Source organism: Vanellus vanellus (genome assembly GCF_965231255.1).
Source record: "Vanellus vanellus genome assembly, chromosome: 13".
NCBI classification, from domain to species: domain Eukaryota; kingdom Metazoa; phylum Chordata; class Aves; order Charadriiformes; family Charadriidae; genus Vanellus; species Vanellus vanellus.
The window spans coordinates 11,314,665-11,328,854 of NC_138918.1; the positions used below are offsets into that span (position 1 = coordinate 11,314,665).

General features: G+C 40.3%; 1 protein-coding gene across 1 annotated transcript in view; it reads left to right on the forward strand.

Moving 5' to 3' along the window:
• The first annotated feature begins 2,971 nt into the window (after positions 1-2,971).
• CLINT1 (clathrin interactor 1) overlaps positions 2,972-14,190 on the forward strand; it is a 53,041-nt gene continuing 41,822 nt past the window's right edge. The window contains exon 1 of the mRNA XM_082489928.1: positions 2,972-3,105. Within this exon, the coding sequence (XP_082346054.1) occupies positions 3,065-3,105 (41 nt within the window). The 5' untranslated portion in view covers positions 2,972-3,064. The remainder of the gene's footprint in view (positions 3,106-14,190) is intronic.

Sequence of the window (14,190 nt, forward strand, 5' to 3'; positions counted from 1 at the left end):
CATAAAGACCTGCTTTTTACTATACCTTAAAATTGACAATAAATGCCAGTCATCTCTCCCTGCCCCATTACTGCATCCAGACATAGCTAGTAATGCTTAAAAGATACACACCTTCATCTCAACGGCTTTTAAATTCCTGTTTCATTCTTTTTCTTCTGCATATACTATTATTCTCCTATGCCTCCATCTAAAATACTCTCTCTTCACTATTCTCATTTTCTGAAGTGTATGATTACAGTGGGTTGTAATTTTTTTCACATGGAAACAAAGATTTGTAAAAAAAAAAACAATCAAATCAACCAAACCCTGATGGCTTATTGACCCCTAACGGTTTCAGTCCAAATGTCATCCCTGATGGGAAAATTGGGAGGAATAGGTGGATTTGACTTTGGGGCTACAGGCACCTTTAGGTGTGGCTAGAGTCTGGATCCTGGAAGCGGCCTGTTGCAGCCCATCATGAGTTGGCAGGTCTGTTCCAGCACTCAGAAGTCTGGGAGCTGCTTGCAGCTGCTCAAGGAAACCAGCACTAACAAGAACATCAATTTCATTGCACCACAGCAGAATCTGGGGAACTTGCAGTTCATCAGAAATGTATTCAGAAATATGGTTTTGATCCCATATGGAATGAAGACAAATTTAAAAATAATATTTCCAGCAAATCAGAGAAGTTGTGTCTCTGTAAGCTCCAATTATACTACTTTATATTATTTCTTCTTTAAACAGAGAGTATAAACGTCTTCTCCTACTCCTGAAGACCAATGTTCTCAGTTTATTCAGAAAAAAAAAATGAAGGGCAGATATCAAAGAGTCCTCATCCAGCTTGCTTTGCCAGGTGTTAGAATATGAAATTAAGGATCTCAGTCCTGCCAGTTCCCAATGGAAAGGCACACAGCAATGTGCCCTGCATTTGTGGGGACAGCAAAACTGGTGCTGAGTTCAGTTAAACACCAACCACAGTCAGTCACCATAGATGTTGTGTGGCAGAATAAAATATCATCTCAGTGTTCACCTGCATTCAAAAAGGCAAGCTGTGTTAAGAACTCTTATGAAGGGAACTGAGAAAAAAAACATAAAACATCACTAGGCTGTTCAGTCTCTTTGCTACTGCGTGCAGTGCTGGTTCTTCCCCTTCAGTTTCAAAAACGATACAGTAGAATTCAAAAGGTATGGCACAACTTCTGAACAAGGAGAAACTAAGTATACTGCAAGTCCGGCACAGTGAAGAAAACAGTGTAGTAAGAAATCTATAGATTTCTAAATTCAGAACTGACAAGGAAATGAGCAATAGGGAATTGTTATATACTAATTCTCATAATGCTTGAACTAGTAATGCTGTTAAGCAGATGATTTAAAATATACAAACCGAACTATTTTTTCACACCACAGTTATAATACAGAATTCGTTGCCACAAGGTGTTGTGTAAGCTAATCTAAAAGGATTCAAAAAGCAATCAGTTGAATTCATAAAACAAAAGTCCATCCAGTGCTCCTAAACAGAAAGCTTTAGCATTAATACTGCAGAACTAAGTCACTAAGCCACAAAAAAATTAAAATAGGAAAGATGTACCTGGGAATAGATCCATCCACATTCACCAGTTCTTACATTCTTTACGTGAACATCTAATACTTACTACTTTTAGTGACAGGATGCTGGATTTGATGATCTGTTCAGGATGTTCTTGTATTCCAATAGCTTTCTCCAAGATGTTCAGGAGACAGAGCCATGAAAGTACCTATGTAAAAAGATATAATGGGATGTCAGAAAATGGGGGGATGATCAGCTGTTTAGCTTTCCTGAATACTTTAGAGAACCAACAACTTTTAAAAGAGGTGAGTGTTATTTGCACAGAAAGTGCAGTTGCACTCAGTCTTTCTCACGCCTTTTTTTGCTTGCTCTGACCAAACAATTAAAAGACAAACAGTTTACAGATATGTGTTGCTTTTGGGTAAAAGTTTGCAGATCTATATTGTGTTCATGTCCTGTGACTTGCAAAGAAATAGCCAACAGACTTCCATTTCTCTTGAGAAGAAAATCCCCCCATCATGACTGGTCATGGACTCACATGGAAAACAATCTGATAGAGACAAAAGTAAATGTATGTAACGAAACTGACAATCCTTATTATAACATCACTTCACTGTTTTCATTATACCCAGGGAGCTGTGATTCCTGTTCAATACCCTGCAGAGGCAATATTTGAAGATGTTTTTGCAATGCTGGTTGACAAGTATGTTAAAACAGTGAATATTCTCCTGAGGCAGCTTTAATGTATGTGATTGTTCCTTGGCTTTTTGTCAACTGACTTGATCTTTCTTGAGAAGCGCATGTGCTGATGGACGGTGCTGCCTCAGTGCACATACTGCACCCTTTCACCTACTTTCCCGTGTCGCGTTTCTTCCAGAAATCCCGCTGTTGGCCTGCAGGAAAATCCGGAAAGCCCACAACTCACTGTAGTCCGTACACCATGACCAGCAAACAGGTACTCATAAAGACTTGCAGAGACCTTCCCCTGCCCTGTGCCTTGCCTGGCTGCGAGTCAAGAAGTTCACCGCAGGCTGGATGCTGCAGCGGAGTGAGGGCGGGTCAGAGCCGGGCTGTTCCGGCACCCCAAGCCGAGCAGGGGACAACGCCTCGGTCCCACCGCTGTGTGACAGTACCTACGGCCCTCCCGCCCCCTCAGGGAAAGCCGCAGCACTACAACTCCCATCAGGCCTTGCGCGCAGAGGCGGCGCTCTTCACCGGAGACTAAAGTTCCCGGCAGGCTCCGCGTCCGGCTGGCTCTCGGCTCCCAGCAGGCTTTGCAGGGTGGCCCGGCCTCCCCGCCCCGCCCCGCCCCGCCGGCGGGAAGACTACGTCTCCCAACAGGCCGCGCGGCCACGAGACCTCCATTTCCGGCAGCGGCGCCTCGTCCCTCGCTGGGCAGAGGCGGCGGCGAGCCGGAGCGGGCCTGGCTCGGCGGCGGCGCGGCGGCGGCTGCCCGGAGCGTGGCGAGCGGGGCCTCCTGGGGCCGGCGGCGGCGGAGGAGGGCAGCGAGGCCGGGGAGGTCTCCAGGCGGTCGGCGCCATGCTCAATATGTGGAAAGTGCGGGAGCTGGTGGACAAGGCGTGAGTACGGCGGGGCGCGGGCGGGCGGGCGGGCGGGGCGGGGGGCCGGGGGCGGCTCGGTGGTGGCCCCTCAGCCGGGCCCGTGCTCCCCCCCGCCCCCCTCACAACATGGCCGCTGCCCCTCCCCCTGCTGAGGTGGCCGCCTCACACCCACTCCGTGACCAGCTGAGCCCCCTTCCCGCGTCCCTCCCTCCCTGCTCCCCGGTGTCTGCCCGGTGGGGCCCCCTGCCCGTCCTCTCGGCGCGGCTTTGGCCCCTCCGACAGGCAGGGGCCGCTTTCCAGGTAGTCTGTGGCCTTTCCATTATGGCTGGCAGCTTTCCCGCCCCTCTTGGGCTCATCTGGGCCCTTCCAGCTCTTGGCGAGCTGCGCTTATTCTTTGGGTCCCCCTTCTCTGCCAGGGTCCCAGGGGCTGTGTGCCCATTTTGGTACACGAGCCCTTAAAATCTGCCTCTGCTGGATTAGCTCCTGCCGTGGCCCCTAGGCCCCTTAAGAAGAAACAGACAGGTCACTCAAATGAAGGAGGGGGGTAAATAACCACCTGTACAACAGTAAATTTTCAGAGTGCTTCCAAAGTCACCACACGCTCTCGTAAGTGTTTTCCTTCTCCCTAAGGACAGGTCACTACGGTGATTACCATTGACTTGCCACCCCTGGGCCTTTCAGAGGCGGAGCATGGCAGAGGAGTGAAATGCTCTATCCCTCCCCTTAAACATTTAAATAGTTCAGATATTTGCAAGTTTATTTCCTTGACTAGAACCTCCTCCCACTGCAAACTTGGCTGCGGTCTCGGTTATCACGATCACCGTGTTGCAGCTTGAGAATGTGACGTTATGGTTACGTTTCTCAGCCACTCCTTTATTTTTGTCATGGGAAATATTTGATATGGTGGAGAACTTAACAAAGATTATGTTTTGCCTCCTTAAATAATAAATCTTTAGGGGCAAACTTGGAGCACTTTTCCATGAATTGTGGACCACTTAGAGGAATAACTGGCTGAAGGTCTGTAGATTGGTATATACCAAATGAGATTAAGTGAACTAATAGTTGTGTCTAACCTTACAAGTCAAAGGGCGAGTCTTTCAAAACTGAGGTTCCATTTGGAACATTTTTTACTTACGTTTCTCCAAACAGTTCTTAAACTGGCCTGCTTTATACACAGGCTTAAAGACAGCAAACTGAAGAGAAACAGCACCTTATTCATGATAATCAAGTGTTTTTCTTGCTGTATACCAGACTGAGACTTTTCTAGGCCAAGAATCAGATGACATTTAAAAACCACTGTGAATAAAACTTCTCCTGAGGAGGTTGTTTGCTTTTAACAGTTCCATGCATGCAAAGTCAGCCCTTTCTAAATTAGTTTTAATAATGTGACCAATGTGGTATATAGTGGGACAGCCCAAATAGGCCTGTCTTGAGTTCCAGGATCTAAAAGGACACTTTCAGGGAAATCAAGTTTTTCTGAGTTTTCCTTGTGTATTTCTATTTGTGGAGGATTAATGATCACTATACTATTACTACTAACTAACACTGTCACTGTTTTTAAAGTGTTTACTTTTAAGGATATTTCATAAGTTATTAAGCCAAACAGTACATCAAAATCTGGTTCAGAAGAGACATTCGATTTCCAAACCAGGTGCAAGAAGTGGACATTTCAAATAATCAAAAAAAATTTTTTTAATAAATTTCAGTTTCTGGGAATAACATTATCCAAATAAAGCAGATTGTGTATTTAAAAAAAAAAGGGGGGGGGGAGTGGAGCCTGCAGACTAAATAGTATTTAGAGATGTCAAAATCAATAGTCCCATTGTGTGTGATGCAGATTTGTCATAATGTCTTCTGTCTTAATGCCATGACAAAATTCTCTGCAGAAGAGGCTAAGCGATATTATCTGCCTCATAAATAGCTGCTGATGCTGTGGCAGGAACATACTGAACTTAAACAAGAAACTCTCTTTCTTTCCTTAAAAAAGGAATATGATTATATGGGGATTTTGAAAATGTGCAAATAGCTTGAAGTTTTGCTAGTTCAAACTCTGATAGCTTTGTAGTGGTGGTTAGCTCTGTATCTTGGATCTCTATTCAGCTGATAATTATCATCTTAGAATTTCAACTTACTCATCAGGTTTTTTTATCCTTATTTGGGCTTCAGGTGGCTGAGAGCTTGGTTACGTCAGAGGTGTTTCAAGGTGGAGGACTTGAATTAAACAATTTTCAGTTTTTTTCCATGTGTTAAAGTTCAGTAAGCGAAGATACATAGTTAAGCTTCTATTAATTATTTTATTTCAATGTCTGTGGGCTACTTTAGCAACAAAAAACCTAAGTAAAAATGGTAACCTATTAAAATTCTTGCAAGTCTTAGAACCAAAAAATAAGTTAACTGCAAAATACACAGTAAAAATCCAAGTTTGTATTTAGTGTTATTGAAGTATTTAGTATTTATGTTTTCTTCAGTTTGATAGAAATTGAGCAGTCAAGTTCATTAGGTCAGTTTTGCTCTGTAGTTCTCTTCACATGAGAATTACCTCTATTATTTGTATTGTAGCATTTTCTAGAAACTCAAAAGTATGGATCTACGTCCTTTTGTACATGTTATTTTTGATACTAAATGGTGGTCCTATTACGAAATTCAGGACGACTGTGATAGAGTATTAGATTTAAACTGTTCTAAGATGTCTGTGCTTAGTAACATTTGCTTGTCCCGAGCTTTATTCTTGCAGTTTCTAAATAAATGTCAAACTTCTTTCACCCTCCAGTTTCTTCCCAGGTATTGCAATGTGCGCGAGTTCTTCAAATGTATGGAATTATATTAAGTTTCTGGTTAGCTTGTCGTTTAGAAGGTATAGGTCTAAATTTCTTTATTTCTTCTGGAGTAAGTTCTATTTTGCATTACTTTATTATGTGACTACATTAATTTCAGAGCAGCTTTTCACTTTTTTTTAGATGTTTACTTGTATGGGTTCTTTTCCCCAGTAGGTCGAAAGTAAACAGTATAAATGTAGCCCTCTGTGCTCAACTTGTTTGCTCTATAACAGTAAACTTGGTTTAAATGGCAGAAGTTTCTGATGGCTCAAGTCCAGGGTGGTGCTTGATGCGAAGTTAGTGAGTCAGGTGGCGGTTCTGAGTCACTCCTGAAGTAATATACTAGACTTTTATTAGATTCTGTTTTGTCATAGACTTAGGTCTGCAGTAGAAATACGTACCCTAAGCCTTGTATGCAAGAGGTGGCCAGTTTTTCTGACCTAATGAGCTGCACACCAACATCTTAACATGACAGAGTGCAGAGGCGCATGTCGCATACTTTACATAGCCAGTGGGAGTGTGATCTCTAAGAACATTTGGCAGGTGGGAATTATGCTGGTCACCAGCTATCCCACTGCTCTGCTGCTTGATGGGTTTTGCAGCTTTGTCTCTGGATGACCTGGTGACAGTAATCCCGGGTGTTCCGCAGCTCCCATAGCAGGGGGGTCAGGTTACCCTATGCTTGCTCCGAAACAGCCCTGTAGTTGTGATAAAGCTTGAGGGTAAGCGTTGCATTTGAACTGTAGGCTGGCCAATACTGTGTAGAAGCAGCTTATTCTATACAAGAAATGTCATATTTTTATTGGTATACGTTCACCTGTACTTTGATAATCAAACCCTCAAAAGTCCTCAACCAAGTATCTCCCAGCTGTGTGATAACAGAACTGGAAAAAGGTATTGTAGTCCCTGAGATGTAGTTCTGGAGTCCTGGCTGTGGAAATCCAGAGTGTTATGCAACTTGCTAACTTCCTGTTTTAATCTTATTAGACAAGTGTATTTTGTGCTTTGTTCCCTGTGAAATTTCTAGGGGAGTTCTACAAAGAAAACAAGGAATATTAAGAAGGCCCGATAAAACAATTTTTAGCTTGGCAGAAGCAGGAAGGTATTAGCTTGGCCTTGTGGCCAAGCTCAGAAGCCAGGTTATCAAATCTCTCTCTAGTTTTGTTGAATTCCCTTTTCCTGAAGCAAAATCTGCTGATTCTTATTTTCCTGAGATGTTACTGTATGTTGTTAACCTAGCACAAGGTTCTTCTTAAAGCAGAAGACAGCGTTTGTGCATATATACTTAGCAAGGCTCGTTGAACTCCTCATGGCAATAGTTCCTCTCTTAATATAAGATGTCACTGTAACTCAATGTTTTTGCTAACTAGTTTCTGTCACGAACATGCCATTAGCAGGATGGAGGGAAGACCTTCGGACCCATTGAGATTAGATTCCTGCCTGTGTCACAATGATGAGACTTTACAGCCACTTTCTTTAAATTTTATTACCATTCTTAGCTTTTGTGATCTTCTACATGCATGACCAGAATGTAAGAGAGCTCATTTTAAGCACCTTCCACACATGAAAAGGTAGGAAACAGTCTAATTAAAAATTTGGTGAAGGTGATAGATCTGTATATAGTAAGGACTGTATAACCCAGATGCTCATTTGAATTAGTTTAGGTGGGCGAGCTGGTTGTCGAGTCTTTGAGCTTCTTGGGTGTATACTTAAAAAGAAGAGGAGAGAGCCTGTGAATTTCTTGCCAGTATTAGGAATATGACAATCGCCATCCCCCTGTTTTTTCCATCCAATTTTCAGTTCAGGTTTATGTCCACCTAGCTGAGTCCTAACTGCTTTGCTAGTACTGCTCTTAGCTGCACCTTTGTAGTGACCCAGCAGGAATGTATTTGTGCTCCCTCATGTTGTAGAGTGGGAGTTGAAGTGTTACAGACCTCGGTTTTCATATGTTTTGCAAGCTTGATGAATTGCCCAAGTATGTAATATTTTAAACTGGTTTTAAATGGAGAGCAAGTTGTCTTGTTTAGAACTGATTGTAATGCTTGTACAGATACTAAATGCTGCAAGCATTTATAACACTTGAGAATTTATTTGTAGAGTTAGGCACTACTAGGGTCCTCTTATTATTTGTTCTGATGTTACACCTATGCAGGGAGGAAGGATTTTTACTGTTAGTGGAAAAGGAAGGATTAAAGGGCCTGCTGTCATCAGCTCCAATACAGCTAGGTAGTGGAGAAGTTCTTTACGTTAATAAACAGCTTGTTTTCTTTAGTACTTCTAATTATACAAGCTGTAAAGAGAAGGGTAAATTATTGTTAGAGTGAATTACTGCTTCAGTTGTCATTGCAATTCCTAGCTGTTGTAGCCTAAAGCAGGGCATTTAAATTAGACTTTGCACTTCAGCTGAGGAGTAGAGGCTTCTGGATAACCCCCACTTCACAGATGAAGAAAACTAAAAAGATAATTGTGTCAAGTAAACCAAGTCGCAGTGAGTTGATAAGTTAAAATTATGGATTTGATGACTTCCAGTCTCATGTTGTTGTCTGCTAGCTCATGCTATGCCCGTATTGTACTTACTAACATGGTAAATGCATACCACTAATTTGCCCCACAGTTACATGGCTTCCAGTTAACTTTCAGTTGCTTATTGCCATGTTGCAGATGTTTGACCAACATATGAGCAGGATCCTATGTATACTCAGCTGGGGGTTTTAAATCCTCTTGCCTAACTAATTTATTTTTTTAATGTACCTGTAATTGTTCTTGTTTACAGGCAGTTTTCATATGGTTCATGGATTTGCCCAACCAGACCATTGAGCTCTTCTGTAATGAAGTGCTGTTTGCTGGTTTAGTAATAGCAGGTATTATGGTAAATGACCCATCATATGATATATCTAACAGAAGGGTAAATAACTGTCTAACACTAGTCCATTGCTATCTGACCTTCCTATAAACTCCCTTGTTCCAGTTCCAGGATCATTTGGTTTTCTTTATATTTAAGATTTATTCTGGTTTGTATAAGCAACATCTTCAGAGCAGTGAACACTTAGATCGTTTTATGTAAGGGACAGTTAACCCTCACTGCATGAGTTATCCTCCTATTGCTGCTTAAGAGATGTCCTGCTGATAACTGCTTTAAGAACAGCATTTTGTGTCATTATTACGAGCAAGGTGATGATTATTATCTCCAGCCCTATAAGGACTTGTCCTCTGCCTGGTTACCAGAGAGCGTGAGAGAGAAGAAATGGTCTTGGGAATGCAAAGGAAGATTATTTGAACATATCATTTGGTTCTGCAGCATTGTGTGGCTGTGTCAGTCAAGAACTTGTCATAGCACTTATTTCTTAGAGCTCTCCTTCCTTTAAAAAGGTTGCTGTTTGTAATAAGGAATAAAAATGGTTATTGTCCTTGGGCCACGTAATTTAATATTGGTGATATGCATCTTTGAAATTATTATGCTCTGTTATCTCATGTACATAGATATGTCATTCTTCTATTTGAATATTCAACTGGTGGAGTAATCAAAAGCAGGCAAACATTACAAGCTGAAGTATATATTAAGAGTTATGATAACATACTTGTGACTAAATGCACAAACTCCTTTAAGTGGTGCTTTTGTCAGTGCTCTTTCAAATGTATTATTGCCATTTTACACCCTATGGAAGCTAGCAATAGCTTGTATTGCCTTCCATAAGGCGAGGTAAGGTGTTGGCCTTATGTATTTTCAGGGAATCTAAATAATGTGCCAACTTCTATGTCGAAGTATTTTTAAAACATTGCTTTGCATGGCCCTGCCAGAAATAAGACTAGGCTTCTGCTTGGGAAGTAAATGAAACTGGTCAAAGATAAGAGCCTTACCTACATCACTGTGTGCAACTGTGGTCAAAAGGATCAAGGTGCTTAACTCAGTTCTGTGCTAATTCCTCTTGGTTGTGTTGCCAGCTAGTGTATTACAAATATTAGCTGATTTGCATAATTATTTCAGATACAAGGTATAACTATTTCCAAAGCATTGTGCAAATACGGAACAACCTACTGCTTTCTCTCCTCAGGCTTGCATATTTCAAGGTGCAACTCTAAGCACTGGAGCGGTCTTAAAATTCAATCTTGAAATTCTAATCTGATTCTGGTATCTCATATTTGCCTCCGTTCATTTCAAGTTTAAAATTAATTTCTGTATTTATGTGAAAATGATAAGCTTTTGTAGAAATGGAAAGATGAGATGTCAGAGAATGAGGGAAGCATTATTTTGTATGATGGTAGGTTTAGAGCACAACAATGTTGATCTTCAGAGTTGTATGCTTCATTGGGATTTCTCTCATTTGTTTATTCTGAAGTTTGAGATGCAGCTTGTCCACAAGTCATAATACAAGAATTCCCATTTGAAGTTGGGAAACTCATCTCCAACATGCAGAACATGACCTGTTGCTTCAAGCACATTCCAAACGCTTTGCTTGCATGTGGTCGATGTGAAATTTCAACTTCCAAATTACCACTGTGTGTTCCAAACTAATATTAAGACAGTATTTAAAAAAAAAAAGGGGGGGGGAGGGGGATTGAGACTCATTGGTTTTGGAAAAAGTAGGGCAGCTATTCCCGTTAATTGCTTTATTACTAAAACAAGGAAGTACAATAATAGCATAAATTTCTGTTTTAAGTTGACTGTTTTACAGACTTTGTTTAAATGGTTTTCTCATTTTTTTTATTCATAAGGCAAAACCAATATAGTGTAAGAAAATGAAAAACTAAATTAGCAAATGTAAGAAGTGAATAAAGTAGTCATTTTAGCGATTGGTCTTTTTCCAGCTCCTTATAGTGTGCTGGATCTTATTGATGTAGGTCAAATATGGGCCCAGTTATAGAAAAAGATTAACAGCTGCTGTCATCTTTCAGTTCAGAGCATGAGCTTTATTTACCTGTTCCATTTGGAATAAACAGCTGTAGTATAGCTAAAACTTTCTTTTAAGGATGCTCAGTAGTCTCTTTAGAAAGAACATTTGTGTAGGAGAGCATAACTTTTGTGACAAAACAGTCCTTCTAGTCTGCCTCTCTGAAAAATAAGATCTAACTGGGGTGCACTTTATTTTTTTAAGGTACAAGTGTCTGCTAAGATAAGGTCATATGAAATTGTTACCAGTTGGTAGTTTACTTCTTTCCAGAAAGCTGTTTAGGCTGTGGTGCTCTGAGTATTTTTTTCAATAACAGCATTAGAAAAAGTATTCATTACTTATTTATTCCTGTGTCGTGTGCTGTGTGAGTATGGTGGTTTAGGTTGCTGTGCAGTGAACCGGATACAGGAACAGACCCAGCTGGCAGCTTTCTGTCTTCCTTTGTCTTTATCCTAAAAGGACTTTGTAGGTTATTAGTTTTTAAGTTAGATTAGTTCCCTAGACTGGTTTGCCCTGCAACTGCACAAGTGTTTGTGTAGTACATCTGACGAAGCAGTGTTGAGATGGGAGGGAAAGGGAGAGGAGAGAGATGGTTAAAGGTAGTGTAAGCAGAGGATGCAGGAACACATGGCTGAGTCTCCCCTTGTAGCTGCCCCAAAGTCTCAAATGCTGTCAGCGCTATCACAAACATGAAAACATAGCCTAAGCCACAATATCTTAGGTTGTAGTTTCACAGTCGGTGTAAGCGTAGGCTGATGGTAAAAGAGGTTTCACAGCCTTCTGTCTGCCACAGACTGCACACTTCTCTCTCCCTTTTGCTGGCACGAGCATACTTTCTGCTTGATGAGAGAATCTCTCTCCCAGACTAACCAGTTGTTTTTGCCAATTTAATTCTCCACTGGATCAGTTCCCTGGTATAGTTAACTCCATGGTCACACAAATGTTTGTACTGGCATAAAGAAAGGAATGGTGTTTGGGTAAGAATAAGTGGCTGGAGGCAAAGGAGAGCAAGCTACAGGTTTAATGCTTGAAGCATGCAGTTTCACAAGGAGGTTGAGGAGCTCTCAAATTATTCTTCCACTAGAAGAGAATGTCTCGCTTCTATACCTGGCAATTTACAGTCTTTGCCTTCCTTATGCGGCTGCTGTGTAGTTCAATATTTGCTTGTGCTATCTTGCTGATGCAGCTGAAAAAAAAAAAAAAAAAAAAAAAAACAAAAAAAAAAACAAAAACAAAACAACCCAAGCTTTTAGGGTTCATAACCAATTTGGCAGTGTGCTGCATGAGCAGCTGTTTATGGCACCACAAGCACTTGTGTTGATAGGGGAAAGGACAGAACATTAGGGTGGGACCCTTTTTTATTTGTGATACATTTTTACCTAACTTTATTATTTGAAACTGCACCATTAGCTGCAAAACTACTCCAAAAGGTCACAAATTTAAGTTCTAAGTTTAAATTTTGTAAGGTTGCTCTTCTGTTTTGTGTGTCACCACTTCAAGCTCCATAGCTAATCTTTCTGGGTTTGTATCGCTGTTGTGTTGGGGGATATGCATCAATATTTCTGGTTCCGCTCTCAGGTCCCAAGTGTGGGAGAAAGGATATAGATTGAAATAGATAGTTGTTTTGTATGGTGTTAATTTGAATGATTCATTCTGGAAGTGATCTCTGGATCCAACAGATCTTCATGACAGATGCTTTCAATTCAATTTAAAAGTGCAGTTAATTGTATTAGAAATACTGGTGGTAAATATGTTTCAGTTATTACAGAGTGGTATTCTGTGTAGATTGTTATCATAAATAGATGAAATATTTTTGGATGTGTTTGGTTTACCATTAAAAATGAAAGTAATGTGACGAAATCAGTATTGGAAGTGTGTATTTGTGTCTGAAGGAAACTACCTCAAAGCTGTTGTACTCTTCCTCCCCTTATCGAAATACTATGTCCCAGCCTAACCAGTTAAATATTGACTGCATGCTTAATAGATATTAACTCATTCATTTGGGATACAATTAGAAATATTAGTGTATATTCAACTTGTTTAATGAGACTGACCTGCATTTTTTTTTAATCTGATGTAATAATAATGAGACCTATTGGGAGTTAGAGGTTTTTGTTTTTTTTTTTTTCTGTGCTTCATTCTGAACCATAACAATAAATGTTTTTCTTCTTGGTTGCTTTCCCCATCCTGTCAAGCTGTTTAAAAGCATCGTAATGTACATTACAGACTATTCAGTATTCCTTCTCAAGACATAACTTTATATTTGGTAAACATACATCCCTATGTGATTCTTGGGAGGTGTGTGTTTTGTGTTCTATGAGACTACTCAGTTGAAGATTTCTCTAAATCCATTTTGAATGTAAAGAGAACAAAAAGGCTTTTGATAACCTTAGATAATTTTATTGGAGTTGCAGTGGGTGGATGCATCTTCTGAAAAATAAACTATGTTCTTGGTAACTTACATCTGCTAATAGAGCTGATGCCTTAATGATTGCTGACACTTTTAATTATTCCTTGTTTTGACGATTGTTTAATTATTTTAACTATTCTTCTGTATGGTTGTGCAGAGAGGTGGGACCTCCCCCGTCTCTGTTCAGAGGTGTTTCTTGTCTAAATGAGCTAACTTCTATCACAGTGGTTTATCTGTCCTTGCTACCAAACAGATGATTGCATTTCTTGAGACAGCTTGAAAAGTTAGTGCTAATAGACTTCTAATTGGAAAGTGGACTCTCTTGGCCTTTAAACAGCCAGTGTCAGGTTTTTGTTAATTACACGGGAACTGTAACTTAATTCTGTAGCTGCAGATGTTAGATCATAAAAATCCAGTAATCTTACCATTAGTGAGTAAATAAATAAATAGTTCCTGTATTGAACCATTGGTTTGTTGTAAATACACAGTGTAGTTTGAAATTATCATCTCTATGTGGACAGGAACTAGAAACTGGGGCTCTGAGGCAAATGAAACAGCTCTTGTTACCTTTTTAGGACATAAAAGTTACTTGATCTCCTGGAGGAACCAGTTTAACAAATGATACCTATGAAAGGAGAGGAAACATCATTGTCCTCCACAAATAAATATGGCTTGGCATTTTGCAAGTTAATTTGTATGTAATTTGTCAGACTCATTCAACAGAAGAACGTTTGCTTTGAGTAAAAGTGCATGTTTGTGAACTTGTGGGTTTTTATTTTGCCAAGCTACCCTTTTTATTTAATGTGAGATACTAATCTGAAAATATAAGGCAATAATGAAAGTTAATATCATAACATTTATGTCCTAATACTTCACTTATTATGAATGGTGTTGTCTTACTGCTTGTGCCCATTTTTGGATACTCTGCTGTGAATAGCTGCAGAAGGGCACTCTCTTTAACTATTAACCAAAGTTACTTTGTTCAACT